This window comes from Cupressus sempervirens, chromosome 2, assembly GCF_028749045.1.
Source record: "Cupressus sempervirens isolate cs-2001-9-10 chromosome 2, ASM2874904v1, whole genome shotgun sequence".
In the NCBI taxonomy this organism is placed as follows: domain Eukaryota; kingdom Viridiplantae; phylum Streptophyta; class Pinopsida; order Cupressales; family Cupressaceae; genus Cupressus; species Cupressus sempervirens.
This window is the reverse complement of record NC_143119.1, coordinates 527,201,040-527,221,068: the sequence shown is the minus strand read 5'-3', so window position 1 is coordinate 527,221,068 and position 20,029 is coordinate 527,201,040. Positions and strand designations below refer to the sequence as shown.

Below are 20,029 nucleotides of genomic sequence, written 5' to 3'. Positions count from 1 at the left end.
TGAGATGTTCCAAAGGTGTACCTCTGCATCAGGATGAGATATATGTCTCAAAGAAGTAACAAAGAAGGATATTTAGAATTGAAGAAGAAAGTTGGGAAACTAAGTATACCGTACTTTGATGGATCCACAAAGATATCAGTAAGATCTTGGGTACAAAAACTTGATACTTACCTAGTACTAAACTCAATGGAGAAGGAAGAAGCCATAAAATATGGGGCCCTACACTTAGACGTAATGGCACATGAATGGGGGAACCATGGAATGATTAGGATATTCCAGAATTACCTCCTACCACGACTTCTCAAGTGACTCATTGAAAGATTTGACAATAAAAATCCCATATTACACTTCAAGAAGCTTACCCAACTCAAGCACCAAGGCAATATAGAGGACTATAAATGAGCTCCAATGCATATCAATCTTAGCAATTGATATCTCTGAAAGAAGATTGATTGTCTTTTTTATGGATGGGCTATAAGACCCCTTAAGAGGATGGGTCAAGGCCTTAAACCCTCTCTCTCTACCCCAAGCCATCAAGAAAGCAAGGGACATGGAAATTGGATCTACCAAAAGCAAGCCTTTTCAAAAAGGAGAGATGAAATCAAAACAAAAGCTCAAATCCCCCTAACAGAGAATATAGCTCCCACCCCAAGCTAGACTTTTAAACTTGTCAAGAACTCTGAAGGCAAAAGTTATGTTTAATGTGCAAAGAACCTTGGGTTCCGGGACATTGATGTAAGGGGAAAGGACAGATTCATTATATCAAAGTCAGACGTAGTGATGACGAGGGAGATACGGTCAGTGACAGATTCAGAGGATAAGCCACCCCAGGAACCTACCAAAGAAAGTATCCTAGCCAAATTAGGACCGAACAAAAGCACCTTTCAAAGTCAAGTAAGTTTAGAAGGAAGGAATATATAGTGGCTCCTCCCACAACTTTGCCAACAAATCCTGGATCATGAAGCATAACCTACCCACACTCTCTTGCAAATCCATCAGGATTAGATTGGCAAATGGAAGAAATCTGTTCCACAATACTATAACACTCCCCCTTAAAATATAATTCAGAGAATACTGTTACATGGCTCAATTGCACAAATTGGAATTAGGGAATACAAACCTCATTTTGGGACTCCCCTGGATAAAGTATATCGAACCCTTTGAGTAGGACATGAACCATCAAATTATTACTTTCAAGGAAGAAATACACTCATTTATGGACTTCAAGCTACCATACCTCTTAAAACTAAACAAACTTCAAATGCAGAAGATCAAGACCAGACCAAGGGTAGAAGTAATCTTCAAAAATGACGGAACATCCAAAATCTGCATCAATTTCAGGAAGTAACCTGCAAGAGCAGAAACATCAAATGCTTATGGGCAAGCATTTTTGAATGGGGGAAACTGTAATATCCCTTACCTCTAATAAAAAAGACAAATGTAAATAATAAAGGCAAGGGAATAAAAACATACCTTGTCATGTATATATAGTACCTACATAGCAGTTATCACATCACTATATTTGCATTCTTAGGAATAGTTTCTTAGTACACTCATTCACGATGCATCCTCACATACATAGGCATCCATACATGCACCCATATACCCATGCATCTAAATGCCAATATGCATGCATACTTATATACATACACGTGTCCATATATATACACATACATATACATACATGACTACATCATGCATCGGCATACCACGATTGATCACAAATATATATATATATATATGATGGCACCCATATGGAACCACAAGTATAGAAATATATACATACATACTACAATGATCAATTATCTAATAATTCTAGCATATATGGATGTATTCATACAGCGAAATGGTCAAGTATCATGTTCAAAGATGGAAATGCTAATTTCATAATCGGATTTCGTTGCAAACTTATGGATGGAATGAATCATGATGATTATTATGAGTAATTAAATTTTATAGCAATTATGATTATCGACACTTGATCATTTTATCATCTCATGCAATTAATTGTAATGTTCCTTGCTAGTGATCCCTAAGAAAAAACTCTAGTGTACCTCTATATTCTCCAGATTACCTTCTTCTACTCATAGTAGAACAATGACCGTACATTTGTGGCAAGAAAGAATGGTTGTACGATACAGGTGAACAGGTCGTATGGTATATGATCGTACAGTAGGTGTTGGGATGGAGTATGGTAGTGACCGTACGGTAATGACTGCAAACCGTACGAACATGCAATTATGGGTGACATACGGAGGTGGAAATAGACCAGTTGGATATGTCATACGGTGAGAGAAGATGTGACGTATGCTGAGGAGACAGAAGACAGTAAGGTGAGCAATAGAGCAGATAGATATATCGTACAAAGCGGGGTTATGATGTGTTATGCCAAGCTTCTTACATAAGCAACTCAATATGATGGAATAGACTTAGATAACATAAACATAATGAATTACAAATAATATTGTGAATGCAAAGCCACGGAACCAAGGTTGATAATTATGTACAGATCATATTGCTTTAGATCACAAGAACAATGCAGTGGGTGTCGCCAAAAGCCAACGACGCAAACATAATTTTTTTAGACAATAAATTAATGCAAATGACAATGGTGTTGGATGAAGCTGAGCGATTACAAATCCATCCTTGAAGGAAAAACCTTCAAATTGGTGTGCAAAGTGAAATATCTGAACGATATCTCCAATGGTAGAACAGGGTGGAATTGGACCACTAAAATTGCAACAAGTAGAATACGGAGGGTCTTCCCCCTCCGAAACTATGCACAATGATTCCTCAACCTGCAACCTCCTGGAATAGAAATAGAAAACAAATCCAATCCATGATGAATTGCAATGCCCAACCATCGCCTTAACAGCCGCTTAGAAGGATCTAGAGAATTACAAGTATAGACCGATAATTTTATTCATTTTATTAATTTAGGCCCCATATTTAGTAATTAATTAAAGGTTGTTTATTATTTTATTTTATTCTAGGAAACAATTAACTAATTAATTATTACATTAAAATTGGGGACATCATATTAATGTTGGATGCACTATACTATAGGTTTATGATAACTGATCAGATTAACATGATGTTAATTAATCAAAGCAGCAGATAACAATATTTTGCAACAGTTCATCGTGCCTATTCAAAGATATATTTATATTCCATGTCGATCGGCTATGAAGGATGTCGATTTGAAGAAAAAATAATAACTCATTCTCTTCATGGATTTATTGCTCTATTTGAGCAAGCAATAGGTTGTTGATGCAACCTCTATAATCAGAGTGCAAGCATCATAACAGTTGCATTATATATATACATATATATATATATATATATATCAGAAATGGCTCAAGGATTTGCAGATTGCATATACAAAGAGATCATATTAAAGACAACATACTGCCTGTGATCATCCCTATAAACAGCAGCATACATTCTATTGATTATTAGAGACAGCTAGCAGGGAATGTGTGTGAGTTTTATTGGCATATCATCAGAGATAAACCATAGAATCACACTAAGGTTTGAGCTGTTATTTAAGACATTTCTATAATTTGTATTACATTGGCATTGGAATTACCATTGTAAATATATATGCATTGTTCATCCTCAATTGTAGTCATTTTATAATTCCATTATTTGCATCATACTGTATTGCACTCATTAATAATTGCCATTGTATAAACATCTCATACTGCTGCATATTGCATCAAATTCACTACTTCCATTAATTCATTAGAGCATTTGGAATTACCAGTCATATCTTTATCATTATTGCATTGATAATTACTCATATTTGTAGAAGGAATCAGACAATTCCAGCAGTATCCTAATTATTACAAAAAAGGGGACATCAAAGAATGCAAAATCAATTTGTAGGTTCTTCCTCTTCTATGAAGTTATGTGCCATAAACTCAGACCCATGACAGAAAGTTGTCTTCATACTTAAGCCTACTTGACTTCCTCACAGGATGCTTCAAGCTCTTCCTCCCTTCATGCTCCTCAATAAATCAAATGAGCCAGACTTGAGCTGAACTAATCTTGGTCTTCAGATTTGAAATTACCATTCTTACTAGTTGAAATAACTCAGAAAATACGAGTACGGATGTTCTATACTCCACCAAGTTGATGTTCATGACATGAGAATACAAAATACCATCCAAATCTATCACCATGAATGTTCACTGGCAAGCTGGGCTGATACGGAACCCTTCCAAAAAGCAATCTACTTAACATCCTTATGTTCCTTGATTTGATCCTACAATCAAGAAATATTAATAACAGTTCATCGAATTAAACTACCTTAACGAGAAATAAAAGACCAATGATAAAAAGAACATTTAAATTAGTATTCTAAAGTAAGGACTATATAAAAGATACATTAAGATTATACAAGGATATGAAATACTTATCTCTCTATAGATATTAGCTTCTCCTTATATAAAGGAATGAAAACCTCATACTAAGACTTGTCCAATCACCTACAAAGAACACAAGAAGGTCTGCAACTAAAATCTAGAAACTGTTGTAGCAGATTGTGCACTCAAATTGGGCAACCCAGTCTCTACGTTTCCCTCAATGCCCTCAAAACTCACTCAAATAGTTTAATTCAAAATAGGGATAACAGAAGATTAAACAACAAACTGAAATTCCCAGCAAAATAAGATCAAATCTCCAAACAAAACTTTGAAATGAGCCCATCACAAATCAAACCAACAACCACTCAGGATTTATTTCAATCTTCTCCACTAGCATAGATATATATACGAACCCCGCAGAAATAATATAGCATTCCCTTAAACTAAAGGCTTGAGAACACAATAAGAAAAACAACTAGCTTGCTGATCACTCCAGAAAACCCAAACCACATTGACATCATTCATGATCTCTACCAATTCTAATCAAGGGACTCAACCACAAATATAAACTCGTATCTTTACTACAGAATTTTAAACTAAACTCAGAAAAGTAATACTTTAGAATGAGAATCCATCTGAAGTGTCACCAGATTCTTTATGAGGTGAAGCAACATCAATGTTTGCAGTAGCATCTTGATGTTTTGGTTTTGATAAACAATTTCTGCCAAAGTGACCATACTTGTCACATCTGAAACATTGAATTCTGGAGACATCCTGAATTGATCCTTCTTCTTCAATTCAGAAGCTAGATAGATAAGATAACATTAAATAATTAATGTCCAACAAAAGAAAACCAAAAGGTCTACGGGACTGGAGGATTACACCAAGAATGCTGACAACAGCAGGAGCACCAAACAGTGTCTAAGAAAAGCAAACAACAAAACAAAGAAGAAGAAAAGAAATAAAGAGAGGCTAAGACAAAGACTCGGAGCCTTTTCTAGGCAGAAAGAAATCAGTCACATAAGGATATGCCTGCGGATGGATAGAAGCTCTAATCTGTCTCTGTGAGCTCGTAGTGAAGTGTTGCTGATGCAAGAAGCTTGTATGGGGTCTGACAGACCTGGAATGATGACAAGAACTGGTAGAACTAGACAACCTTTTCACCCCCAGCAAAGGAGATAAGGGTGTGAAAAAGGTAGTAATGAGCTAAGTAGATGTATGCCAGTGAGGAAGAAGAGACTGTAAAGTACTATCACGGAGCGTAGTGGCCTCCTGAAGATAGAGTGCAAGCAACCACTGGTCACAGTAACTGAAGAAATCAGAAAGAGAAAAATAAATTCCAGAATAGACAGTAAAATCTCTGCCTGATCTCGTAATAGATAGGGTAACGCAAAATAAAGTGTATCTCTATCTCAATCTCATCTAAAGTACACAGCTTACAAATCTGCTCTCCACTATATGATGGTCAGTCTAAGCCCGAAGACGGTGAGAACCAACTCTGAAGAACCCCAGGGAGATATCCAAGGCATGAGACCACCGCCGAGAAAGGTAGCTAGGACAAACAATAATCCCATCAGAGATCTCCAAAAAGTGCTTCACATAGAAGGTCATCCTCGGACGTAAGCCACCAGGCATGTTAGACCAGGTAGTGATAATGTATTGTCTATAAATATCAAGTCTAACATGCTCATTTAACTCCTGTCATGAGGGGAGGAGATAAGCAGGGGCATTCAACGAGAACTAGTAAGGAGGGAGACGGTCAATATCAATCCCAATCGATCTCAGATGAGAGGAAGCCTGTGCATACCAACAATGAGCTCGAAAACAAGAATCAAAACTTGCAATAGGAACAAAAGAACAATATGCCAAGTAGGAGTATCTATCATGTTCACCAACCGAATCCACAAAACCACGCACACGATGAAGGAACCAAATCAGATCAAAAATGGCTACAAGACTGAAAGGGTGAGCACCAAACTCAGCAAGAATGATACTATGAGCAATAATGCGTCATACGAGCAAAGTTTGAACCCACTCGGTCAAGGCCCGATCAAAACCAAGGAGAGATGGGCCCCAAACCACAGAGCCATAAAGAACCGTCGGGAGTCCAAGAGGGATAACATGGACAAGGTATCCTGAAAGTGGTGTCTAAAATATTGTTTCTCAAGCATTGCAAGAGAACCCATACCCTTATTAACGCTGGACTAAATTGTTAGTCTCATATTGAACCGAGGACCAAAAAACTTCACCCCCAGCTACATATAAGAGGGAGCAATCTCAATCTCTTGTCCCTAAAAAAAGAAGTGAAGATAAGAAGTCTTTGAGAAATTAAAGATCATAACCCGAGTCTTACCTAGGTTAACCACAAGCTGTTGCTAATCACAAAATGAAGCCAAACCATCAAGAAGCCTCTATAACTCTCTGGAGAGGAAGCAAGAAGAACAACATCATCTATGAAAAGAAGAATGAAGATCAAAACCTAGTGTAAGAAGCAACCGTCACCTAGGAACGATGACTTCAAAAGGAAGTCCTCAAGCTCATCAATATATAAACCGAAAAAAGGAGGGGAGAGAGGACAGCCCTGGTTGACCCCAATGGTGCTATGGATTGGATCTGAGAAAACCTTAGGGGTCCTGAATCTACCCACCCCAATCTCATATAATCTCATAATAGCAATAACATCTCAAAAATCCCAATCTCCCGAAGCCTCTCAAAAAGAATCATCCTAGGAACAGAATCAAAAGTCTTGCGAAAATCAACAAAGCAACAGTAAACTTTTGCCAATTTGTGTCTAGCCTCCTCAGTAATAGCCAATAAAGTGAAAATGTGATCCATGGTCTGATAGTCGACCCGCAAAACCAGCCTGCCCTCTAGCCCTACAACCTTTCCTGTCAAGTTCACTAGATAACATAGCATTAAGGGTTGTTGCATAAAGTTTGGCAAACGTGTGGCCAATCATAATGGTTCTATAAATCCCAAGATCAAAGATAGGACCAGTCTTGTGAATAGGATAAATCAGATGCCTGGACCAAGAAATTGGGAACCCAATGCAAATCACTCTCTTGAAAAGTATAGAAAGATAGGGGCCCAAAACCGAGGCACCAATGTAATGTCCCCAAATTTATCTATAGTTTATAGGAGATTTCTTCCTATTAATATTAACTTAATGTTCTACATGATTAGTTACTCCACATCTCTAACTTCCAACATTGTTATACTATTAATGATATCTCCTCAAAATGTATCAAAATTGTATGGGATTTCTTATCTATAAGATGGATGGCTTTATCGATGGGTCACTTATCTCCATGCAGTGCTCATACGTTGAGAAAACTTCTTATACATTTTAAAATTTGCTTATTTTCCTTTATTTGGAATGGTGAGTTGGGTTAATCCTTTAACCACTTGAAGATAGATACATCTATACCATGTATTCAATCCTTTAATTATGACTGGTTAGCAATATAGTTATTTTCCTTAATCTGTCATGAATGTCCAATTTATTGCCTAGTGTAATTATTTTCGATTCCATATGGATATATTAATGTATATGGTTAATATCTTTTATTTAGATATAAATATTTTGTGCATTATTGTGAATGCCTCTTATCCTCTTGATGGAAATAGATATTTCATGAGTTATTCGATGCCCTTTGATCATGGGACGGTGATTTGTATTCTGACCAAGATTATGGTGATCTCCCTTATACTCTATCACCAATACTTTGATACGTTATCCTTCATCACCCTAAGTGCTACTAAATCTAAATGCACCATCGCTGATTTAGATTGGTAGTTTTCTTGTTCTGCAATGACCACTACTTTCATTTTGTGAAGATGGTATATCGCCTTTCCTAATTCAGATAAAAATCTTCTTGCAACCATATAGGTGTCGACCCTGGTAGATAATTAGATATCTGTAGCTAGCTAGGACAATATGGCCATACTTAATGATGGAAGTGTTGTCGGTTTAGAAAATCATCGACTAGTTCCCATGTATTTAGTGGAAGCAATCTATATCAAAGAAGACTCATCTTCCATGTTGTTCCTTGCAGAGTTGTATGCCAACATGGACTAGGGGGTGAGATTTCTAAGTGGGATCTTTTCCTTTCCCTAGCCGATTGGGATGTTGTCTGAATCTGTTGAGTTTCTCGGATTTGGCAAGCGAAATTTTCAATCATGTTCTTCGATGCTCCAATGGTACTAGTCCTTCGATTCCTTTGAACTACCTCATAATATCTCACCAATATACCGATGGGTCTATAGTTTGATGTATTGATGTATTGATCCTCTTTTGCTTCCATCCGCTGCTTGTATATGACTTTTGCCAATTTGTCTATGTCCAGTATCAAAAATGAATAGTCCACTTCTGATTTTTCAATTTTATATCTACCAATCTATCTCCACTGTTCTTGTCTCAATCCTCTCCTTCCTTAGTGATCGTTCCTTAATATCTTCCTTAAATGCCTCAGGGGTCATGGCCCATAGAGTAATCATATTATTATAATAATTAGATATACTATTATAATTTAATATAACATTATTAGTATAATATGTAATATTTGATATTTGATATTTTGGCATAAATATTAATATCATAAAATATATTTGTGTCTTACCTGATTGCATTATATTATATTTTTATATTTATGATTTTCCATATTATCATTACATTAATCTATTTATTTATATTTGAGATATTATTACTAATTATTATAATATTATCATTTATCTATATTATGTCATTACTATATTATCATTCTTTGATTAAACCTTCTTTAAGAGAGGAGACATTATGCTCTACCCTTCCTCTAATTGCTTGTCCTCAAGCAATTCAAACCTTCCAAAGTGTATGATGACTTTCTATGTTGATATCCGGTCCATTGATCCTAAAATGGAGAATTTAGTTTGAGGTTGGAACTGCAATATATAAATATAAACTATCATCTTGAAACTATTACATCAAATTATTTAATTATAAAAACAATTCAAAAAGATAAAATTATCTGATTTGTTGTAGCACTTGTAATTCGCCTCTTACTAATTGTTGCTTTCTTTCAGGATGAGTAAGCCTTCAAAGATGTAGAGTCTTTGTCTTAATTCCTTTCTAAGAATTCTAGCATTCATTAGAATGTCCTCTTAACTTCAACACTTACAGAGAATGCCCTTGATCCAACCTTGACAAAATGTCCTTAACCTTAACACTTGCTAAGAATGTTCATGATGTTCAATACTCCTTAAGAATGTCCTTACTTTTTGACTCATTGAGAATGTCCCTAATTCTTGGCACTCACTAAGAAACATATACTAGAATATATGAAAACATAAAGCATGCACAAAATATATATATAATTAGTGTATGAAGACATGATGCAGACACAAAGTATACACATTGATGCATGAAGACACGATGTAGACACAAAGCATACACATGTTAGAAGCTTTGGTAGATTCCTTTCTCTAATTACAATTTCCATGCTACTAGAGTAAGTGGTGACTTGCTCCTTGACAAAAAGACCTACATCATATGTTAGTACTCCAAAACCATGATAAAAATATTATTCAATCTTGTAAGTAATTAACTTATAAGATTCTAATTCCCAATTTAAACCCTTCTTAAGGAGAAGTTGTGATCAGATGCTTAGCTCCTAGGAGAGTGCTTCCTGGGGCTCTAATTAATAGAACAGCTCTCCACTAAGCACCATCTTCTCATGATGCTTCTCTTTAAGACCTTATGGATAACCTATCTTGATATATCTATCCTTCCTAGGAGGAAGTTCTTCCTCATCCTAGGCCTTATGGATACCCACTCTGGGTGTATCCATCCTTACATATGCATACAATTTTCCTTAACAGTATGTACTATCCTTCAAAGAATACTTGATTTCCTGCCTCACTTACTTAAGGGTATTCAATTATAGAATATCTTGTGAAGTCATTTAGAGAGGTTAGCTCTGTGCCTTAATTCCTTCTAGGAATTATTATGCTTTATTTTTCTCTTATTAGTGGCTATTTGGAGTAGTTTGTTTCTTCTTCTCGATCTCAACAAATCCAATATTCTACAAGAATTTATCGTTAAATGTAAGATATCAATCAATCGATGATTGGTCTTACACATATTTGATTGATATTCTTGTTGTGTCCTTTTGAGTTCTATCAGAACATTGTTGAATTAACTATTCCTCTTATTTGAATCCTTCCCCATACCACTCATTTCTATTGATTTTCTTCCTTTCTTGCATGATGACAAGGACATGTCATGTCTAGTTTGATCTGAGATGAATGTTATTTGTTTAGACGACGATCAATCCTAAATGAGTGATGTGTTGATGGTCCTAATATTATTATTTGCCAAAGGACTAGCGTTCACTTCTTCTACAAATTTGTTAAAAAGTTATCCACAATTCTGCTCTAATGTTTTGTATAATTCAACCATATGTCTATGTACACCTACCCTACCTCTAAGTCATCTTCTGGAATTCTTTTCAAACTCTGATTAAAAATTCAAGGGTACTAGATAGAATGTTTGTGTAATGTTTTGTTCCCCTACGTATTCTTTGAAACAATCTTTCTCCCATTTGTCACGGTCGATGGAGCAATTGAGGAAGCCATACAATCTAGTAGGGAAGTAGTACGACTAGAAGAGGATGTCGTACATTGTCTGAGTAGGATGTACAAGTAGGAGAATGGTCGTATGGGGATGTTGTACAGTGCATTCAGGGTGGATGTACAGTGGAGTGAAGGTCGTACAGTAGAGTTAAGAAGGCCATACGAGGAGAGAAACACTCATGGATCTGGTCGTATGGTAGGCCAGCGGGTCGTATGGTATAGTTGAGAGAGATATTAAGCTGTACGAAAATGTTATGATGCAGTACGGTCAAGTATAATGCATGTTGCGCCAAGCCTGAGGTCCGTATGGTAGTGGAAGGTGTGCGGATCGGAGATGGGTTCCGTCAATGCAACCATAAACAAACTTAGAGTCTCAAATTGATCAAATAAAGCTGAACAAGAATGGAGATCGAAGATGGATGACCTTCAATTAATATTTGCAAAACAAGATGGTGCTCCGATTTGCCAGATCTGAGCAAAGTATTACAAGCAACGAAATAGGGTGAGGGTTGAATCCCATCGAAACTGGAAATAGCCAGGTAGGGAAGATCTTTCATTTCTAAAATGGCGAACAATCTAGAACCCCAATAGGAATTCATAATACAAAGAAATAATCTAAATCACATACCTACTACTACCTACATGTTGTGCTTAAATACCCATCGAGGAAACCTTTTCGAGGGTGTACAAAGATAGCCAATAGCCACACCTACCTACAGAAACAATTAAATAAAAAATGGGTCGAGGTATACTAAATCAATCGGCCCATTACCAAAGGTTTGATTAAATATTTATTTAATGACGAGAACATTACAGTCCTTCCGTCTCAAAATTTGCTTGTCCTCAAGCAAATGTAAATCCGATACTTGGATACCTTCTGTAATCAGCTTCTTCAGTTGTGAGTCAGGTATCAAGTAGATCTTATCGCCGTTGTAAATGATATCATCAATAACTTTGTATCTTTCATCATGTATATCGCCATCCATCAAATGACATGCAAAATTGTTCTTGGAGTACTTGACCAAAAGATGGGCCTGCCAATTATCCAAGGAATGGAGCAAGGTGTTGTTTGTTGTGTTTTCTTGCAGCGTCTGGGATCTTATCATGTTCAAAAATGGCCTCCATCTTCTTGACTGTGACTTCCCTCAATCCTTTATTTGACATTCCTCTTAACAGGATCTTGTCATCCATCTCGAATGAAAAGTCCATCCTCTTGAAACTTTGGGTGTACTGGTCAAGGGTCTCCATCCACTGGATGCCGAATATGATATTAGTATTAACCAAATCTATGACAAAGAATTCATCTGTCAAGGTATAGTTTCCCATGAAAAAATTTGCTGTGGGATCACATAAGCATAGGGTAACAAGGTTCCTCCAACAACCTTAACCTCAAATCCTCCATGCTCTACTGCATGCAAGCCCTTACTAATGACCAAAGATGAATTGATGAAATTAAGTGTGGCGCCACTATCAATCATGACTGTGACTCATTTCCCGTGAAGTGTGCCACGAACCTTGAAGATACAACTTCTAGCCATTGTAGTGAGGGTAGCAATGGAACCCCCTTTTTGTATCAGGGCACTTATTCTCTCTTGCCGGTTACTTTCTTCACCAGTCACTATAGGTACTTGTCCTTCATCATCATTAGGAAACACCTCAATGTAATGAATTTTTCCCTTCCCAAGGCAGCAATGACCTGGTCCCCATGGTTCTTTGCATGTGAAATAGAGCTTTTTCCTCTAGAGCTCTTGCCGAGAGTCTTCATCCAACAGAAGTTTTTCTAAATTGGCTCCTTGTCTTTGTTTTCTTGTGGGGACAGTGTTGGCGTAGCTACGTGAGTTTTGGAGGAAGATGCAGCCATGTCACATACCTTCTTAATAGCCTCGTTGAGTGCACACAGGTTGAGCCCTTTGATCCATCCTCTCAAAGGCATTTTTAGCCCATCCATGAATAACACGACTCGACATCTTTCAGAGATGTTTGTGACTAATATTGACAACCTTTGGAACTCAGTGATGTAATTGTCTACGATACCTGTTTGCTTTAGCTGGGCTAGATCTTTGAAGTTTAGTTCAGGATCCTTCCCATCAAAATGGTCAATGAGTCTCTCAATGAACTTCACACAGGATGTTACTTGGTCGCGGTCAAGAGTAACCAATCCATGGTGCCCCCATTCTTGCACCACTCCTTCCAGATGGAGTGCTGCAAACTTGATTGCTTCCTCTTCGCGCATCGAGTTGAGTTGGAAATAGGTGTCTACCTTCAGAACCCATGCCTATGCAGTGATGGCTCCAAATCCATCAAATGGTGATAAGTTTACTTTTCCGATCTTTCATCATCATTAAAATGACCACGATTCCCCCCACCTAAAAATCTCATTCTTAGATCAACAGTCTTTGTAAGATATATCACCTTCCATAGTCATGTTCCTCCAATCTTCCCGAAGTTTTTCTTGCATTTCTTGAAAAGTGGACTCTCTTTCTTTGTGAGGTGCTTCCGTCCTTGGAAGGAAAGATAGGTATCAAGGGTCGAGAGCAAGAGGGTTGAAAGTTTCTCCTTCTTGAAACAAAGTTGTCGCTATGCCCATTTTGTTCTCCTATTGTCTGTCCCTCGGCCAATTTTTGTAGTGTTTCCTGCATAAGCCTTTGGTTTCAATTGATTTGCATTTGGTTTCTGCTGAGCTCTCTTAAGAGATTCGTGAGTTCTGTTGTAGGATCCTGATGATCTGCCATTCTACCAACAAGGTTATTTCGCCTTCTCCTTCAGGTATAAACTTGCATTCACTTCTACACGCTGGCAGAATCACTAGCTCTGATACCACTATAATGTTTTGTTCCCCTACATCTTCCCTAAAACAATCTTTCTCCCATCCATCACGTTTGATGGAGCAATTGAGAAAGTCGTACAGTCTAGTAGGGAAGCAGTACGGCTAGAAGAGGATGTCGTACAGTGTCTAAGTAGGATGTACGAGTAGGAGAATGGCTATACGGGGATGTCATACAGTGTGTTCAAGGTGGTTGTACAGTGGAGTTAAGAAGATCGTACGGGGAGAGAAGCGGTCATGGGTCTAGCCGTACAGTAGGCTAGCGGGCTGCATGGTACAGTTGAGAGAGATATCAAGCCATACGGAAATGTTATGATCCAATACGGTCAAGTATAATGCATGTTGTGCCAAGCCTAAGGTCCGTACGGTAGTGGAAGGTGTACGGATGGGAGATGGGTTCCGTCAATGCAACCATAAACTAACTTAGAATCTCAAATTCATCAGATAAAGCCGAACAAGAATGGAGATCGAACACGGATAGCCTAAGGTTAATATTTGCAAAACAAGATAGTGCTCTGATTTGTCAGATCCGAACAAAGTATTACAAGCAACGGAATAGGGTGAGGGTTGAATCCCACCAAAACCAAAAATTGCTAGGTAGCGAAGATATTTCACTTCCAAAATGGTGAGCAATCCATAACCCCAATAGAAATTCGCAATACAAAGAAATAATCTAAATCACATACCTACTACTACCTACATGTTGTGCTTAAATACGTGTCGGGAAAACCTTTCCGAGAGTACAAAGATAGCCAACGGCCACACCTACCTTTGGAAAAAATTAAATAAAAAATGGGCCCAAGATATACTAAATCAATCGGCTCATTAACAAAGGTTTGATTAAATATTTATTTAATGACAGGAACATTACAGTTTGGTAGTGAATGGTCAATTCCATTATATAACTTCAAGTCCTACACAAAATTGCTTTCCAAACTCATAATATACTTTTGAGTATTTCAGAACAGTAGTGCCAGTCCTTGTTGTGCAGTAGTGTAACAAATCGATGCCATGTATGTTTATTGAATTAAAAAGGAACACTCTCCTTACAGTCCAGCGTGGATTATATGGTCCTTCCATAATGGAATTGCTATACAATGCTTCCAAGTTTGGATTTAGATCTAATCTTGGTGTAACACGATATTCATCCTGATCAAATTCTATTCACAGGTTTGCACTAGCTATGAAAAAAGGGAGTACAGCCCACCATTCCTAACTGCAACATGGATAGCTTTCGTTAAAAATGAAACTTGAACTGCCAGGTATACTCTTAATTTGTCTCTGCCATATGTTTATGAAAATCTCATTCATCCATGTGATGGAGTGACACATCATTTATTGTTTTAATTTAGAAGTAGCAGCTGCTCCATCTTACAATTTCAAAGTCATATTTGGGAGAAGTATGAACATTTAAAAACATTGCAGCTATATACACACATACACACACACACGCATATATATAGCTCACAGTTTAAAATTCTGTATTAGATCCTTGTTTAAGGGCAACCCTTGTCTTAATAAGCAAACAGCAATAGAATGACACCCGTAGATTAATCAACCCTGGAAATTGCATGTTGCCAGTAAGTCTTGAGGCAAACACAAGAGTTTTAAATGAAATTAACTATTTCCTTTATGTTCTTCTGATGTATAGGATGATTGTGGTTAATTAGAATGTTAGATTGGTAGGAGTTTCCCTTGCTTTTTTTATGTGAATATTATGCATTAATGATGGATTAAAAATATCTTCACTACGTGAAAGTATGTAGTGAAATGCGTTCTAGTGAATTGGTTAAACTGATTCTTGAGAAGAAAAGCACTTCATGTTTATTCATTTATTCTTTCCAGAAGAATTATTGATGACCGTTCAAGGACTTGTGTTAGTTCGAATTGCCTATGCGTTGATAAGGCAAACCTATTCTGTGACTTTACATTCACTTTTGAATTCTAAACGCTAACTACATGTCTGAGTGTTTTATTTGATCATTGTACATTTCGGGAAACATGATAGATTTGAGGATAGAATCTGAACCCATAACATGGTACCGAGTTGAAAGTAACGATGCTTCTAATAGTTTGTATGCACCTGGTATAATTATGTCTTATGAGGTGAGTTTAGGTTATGGTGAAGTTCTTGGAATTTGTTGCATTGAAGATGTACGACTAAAAGCAATGGTATAGGATGTGAATGTTCTTTGCATTTGTGGTAACCTTATTGTGAGTATCTTAAACTGAGACAAATTTCCACTATGGTTAAAAGGTGAATGTGACAGAAAAGAGATCTGTACATGCTGATTCTTTTAATATGTTGATTTGACTATCCATGGTTTTAGAACATGATTTCTTTTAACCACACAATTTGCATTACCTCTCTTGGTTTTGCCTATTTTGACTTCCTCAATGTCGGACTAGGTATCTTTCGTGTCAGGAAAGATTCTGAAGAAGCTTAATAGCTTCGTGATAGGGTGGTAAAGCACTCCTACAATATTCTCACCCCTTTTGTTCTTGGACAGGTTATGGAGCCTCTGTCAGTTTGGACGACAGGTTCAAAACATGTTGGTACTCTAATAACTGGTTATAATTTCTTTTAGAACTTTTCAGTTTATCCCTTATCTTCATACTTACACATATATGTGTATTTCTTTTAAAGTTAATGATAATTGAATATTAATGTTGATTGGTCAATATTCAAATGACCTTCACTCTCATTGAATTTTTTGCATTTTATGAAGATTGCTATGTGGCATTGGTTTTGCAGGGACAATCTTTACACTATACCTAAGTTTACTTTCAATATAAAGCTGTCGACAGTTCAAGGTAAAGCTCTAATGAATTCAAACCATTAGCTTCAATTTTCTTGTCCCTCACTATGCAAACAGTAAAGATAAGCCTCGCACTAACTAATTCAATGGGTTCCAGAAGCATCCAACAAGTGTACAATGTAAACTCGTCGTTCTTGAATAAATAAATAATTAATCATAAGAATCTGAGACAGGGCTTTCAATTCACTTCAATATGAATGAGAACAAAAGCAAGAGGAATGAATAAAAAGCCAACCTGTTCTAGAATTTCTGGACTTTCGTTATATATGAGAGGAACAACCCTGGCACCTCCAGATTCAACAAATTTCACGTACGAAGCAGCTATGTACGAGGCATTAGCTTCCTTGCTCAGCTTTCCATTTGCTCCGTCTCCTGGATGACTCACAATTCCTATTAGAGGTCTATAGTATTCTGAATTGAATGTCTTTGTCTTTTCAGACGGGAAGCGCAGGACCTGTGCATATATGAGATGAGGTTCAAGATTTACACATAACAATATGCCAGTGATCCATAACAATTTTGCCATCATAAATTTATCGCAAAACAATCCTTTAACACCCACTCGAAAAAGTAGAAGATCGCTCTATTTCAAATCAGTAGTTCCTGTGCCGCAGGAATATTAATTCATGCACTCTGAATGAGTCATGAGACGTGGAATTAAAATAGTTGGGAGAAAATTTGTAATCTATATTTTATGAAAAAAGTTTTAACTTTTTATGTCGAGAGGCGTTCTATACAATCACAGCACAAATATTTAATACGAGAATATGTCAAAAAAGATTTTTCGTCAATAAAAAAGAAAAGATTTTTCGTCAATAAAAAAGAATTGGGAGTGGTTACATACTTCCAAATTAAATATTAAAAAAAAAAATCTAAAATAATAGCTGGCCGAAATAATAGGAAGCCAAATGGAGGCCGAAATAATAGGTCCGAAATAATAAGGCCCGAAAAAGTAGGGCAAGAAAAAGTAGGCTCGAAAAAATAGGATTCGAAAAAATTGGGGCGAAATAATTTCAATATGATTTTTTTTTTATTAAATATAATTTTGCATGCACATTCATACTTATTTTTTGTGGGGAGTGGGAGAATTTGAAACAAATTCGTGGAATGTGAAGAGATGTCTCTTGGGGGATATGAGGAGCCTCTCAGAAGTTATAAAACCAAGGCTCCTCATTTCATTTTCATTTTATGTTTTTGCAGGAAGGAAGAGGTAGAGGTTATTGGAGGATTAGATTGGAATTTTTGAATAGGAGTAGATTGAAGTTTTGGAATAACATTTTTGCAAGTGAGATTTCTATTTTTTATTTACATTTTCATTTTCATTTAGATGTAGATGTAAATTGAAATTCAAAATTAGTTATAATATTGTACTTTGATTTAGCTTTCAATTTTAATTAATTTCATTTAGATTTAAAATTCTATTCATAACTATTTAAGCTTGCATTTAATAGTTTAGTCTTGCATGTTTGATTTTGATTTAGATTTGTATTCAAAATCCATTTGATTTATATATTTTATAATACTTTTCATTTACATATTTTAAAAGTGCATGTTTCAAATTAGTTTTATATTTGCATGTTTCATATTAATTTTAGATTTTCATATTTCAAAATAGTTTTGGTTTGCATGTTTTAGATTTGAATGTTTCACAATAGTTTTATATTTGCATGTTTCTAAGTATTTATATTTTCATGTTTCAAAGCATAAATGCCACCATATCAATACAATTTATATTTTATTAAAGTTAATGATGTATTTAAAGTAGATAAATCATATATTTAGTATATATTTTATCATTATTGAATTATAAAATAAAATAATTTTTTTGAAATAATAGCTAGCCAAAATAATGTTAAGCCAAATGGATGCCGAAATAATAGAACCTGAAAAAATAAGGCTAAAAAAATAGAACCCAAGAAAATAGGGTTGATAACTTAATTAAAATTTTAAATATAAAACATTTTCTTTTTGTTAAATATATTTTTGCATGCACATTCATGCTTATTTTTTATAAGGAGTGGGGGAATTTGAAACAAATTCATGGAATGTCAAAAGACATCTATTGGGGGATATGAGGGTTCTCTCATAAATTATAAAACAAATGCTCCTCATTTCATTTTCATTTTGTGTTTTTGCAGGGAGGAAGAGATGGAGATTATTGTAGCAATTAGAGTTTTTGAACCGAAATAGATTAAAGTTTCATATAGTTTAGCCTTGTATGTTTGATTTAGATTTAGGATTCAAAAACTTTTTTATTTAGATATTTGATAATACATTTCTTTTGTAGATTTTTAATGTGCACGTTTCAATTTAATTTTACATTTTCATGTTTTACATTAGTTTTAGATTTGCATATTTCAAAATACACTTGGTTTCCATGTTTTAGATTTGTATGTTTCATAATAGTTTTATATTTGCATGTTTCAAAATATTTATATTTTTAATGTTTCATAATTAAATTTAATCGTTGATGTAGACAAGAAGGTCACCTTATCAATAAAATTTGTATTTTATTAAATTTAGTGATTAATTTAAAATAAACGAATCATATATTTAGTTTATATTGTCATTATTTAATTACATTATATATGTGTTTTATTTAAATATTTTTCATACTATATATAGATTTTTATTAATATTTATGTTTGTAATGTTTGAAAAGTGGAAGACAATGCCACCATATTTCAAACATTACAATCTAACTATTTCATTTGAAATAGTTTTGATTTTTATTTATGTTATTTTGAACATTATTCATTTGAAAGAATTTATGTTAAATATTAATAATTTTTCATTATGATTATTTCCATATGTTGATTTTTGTTTATAAGTTTGCAGGCTACTATTCGAGTTATGGATACCTCGAATAGAGAATCAAACATTATTGGATACTAGAGCCTAACTACTTCAACAATCTCAAATGATTTCTTCGAGATTGAGTTTGACAAGTGCCTACAAATAATTAAAGAGGTGCACACAACTATAATTAAAGTTTTAGAGAAGCAATATTTCCAATTGACTATGTTGAGGAAATGGAAGAAATGCATATGGAAGATGAATAAAAATATCTGTGTGACACATCTACAAAAGTGGATGGGTTTCCCTCAATGATGAAATAAGTATTTCACAATCATTGTTCAAATAAAGGTCACAAAAGAATCCTAATAATTGAAAAATGTGATATGTATTTACACCATCATAGATATATTTTTTGTATATAGTTCATTCTTGTCTCTAGTTTCAAATTTTTACTTCTAATTAGTTGTATTGGCAATTTTATTTCCCCACTGTTCAATGTAACTTTCATGGAGAAGAGAAAAAGACAAAATAAATTTATTGTTGTATGAAAAATTTCTTCAATGGATGTGGCTACTAAATATATTAATTAAGAAAGAAAATCATAAGTCTAA

General features: G+C 35.3%; 1 protein-coding gene across 1 annotated transcript in view; it reads right to left on the bottom strand.

The window, feature by feature from the left end:
• LOC149573276 (gamma-glutamyl hydrolase 1-like) overlaps nt 1–17,282 on the bottom strand; it is a 168,311-nt gene extending 151,029 nt beyond the window's left edge. The window contains exon 1 of the mRNA XM_089814487.1: nt 16,855–17,282. Coding sequence (XP_089670613.1) covers nt 16,855–17,148 — 294 coding nt within the window. The 5' untranslated portion in view covers nt 17,149–17,282. The remainder of the gene's footprint in view (nt 1–16,854) is intronic.
• Nucleotides 17,283–20,029: the final 2,747 nt, after the last annotated feature.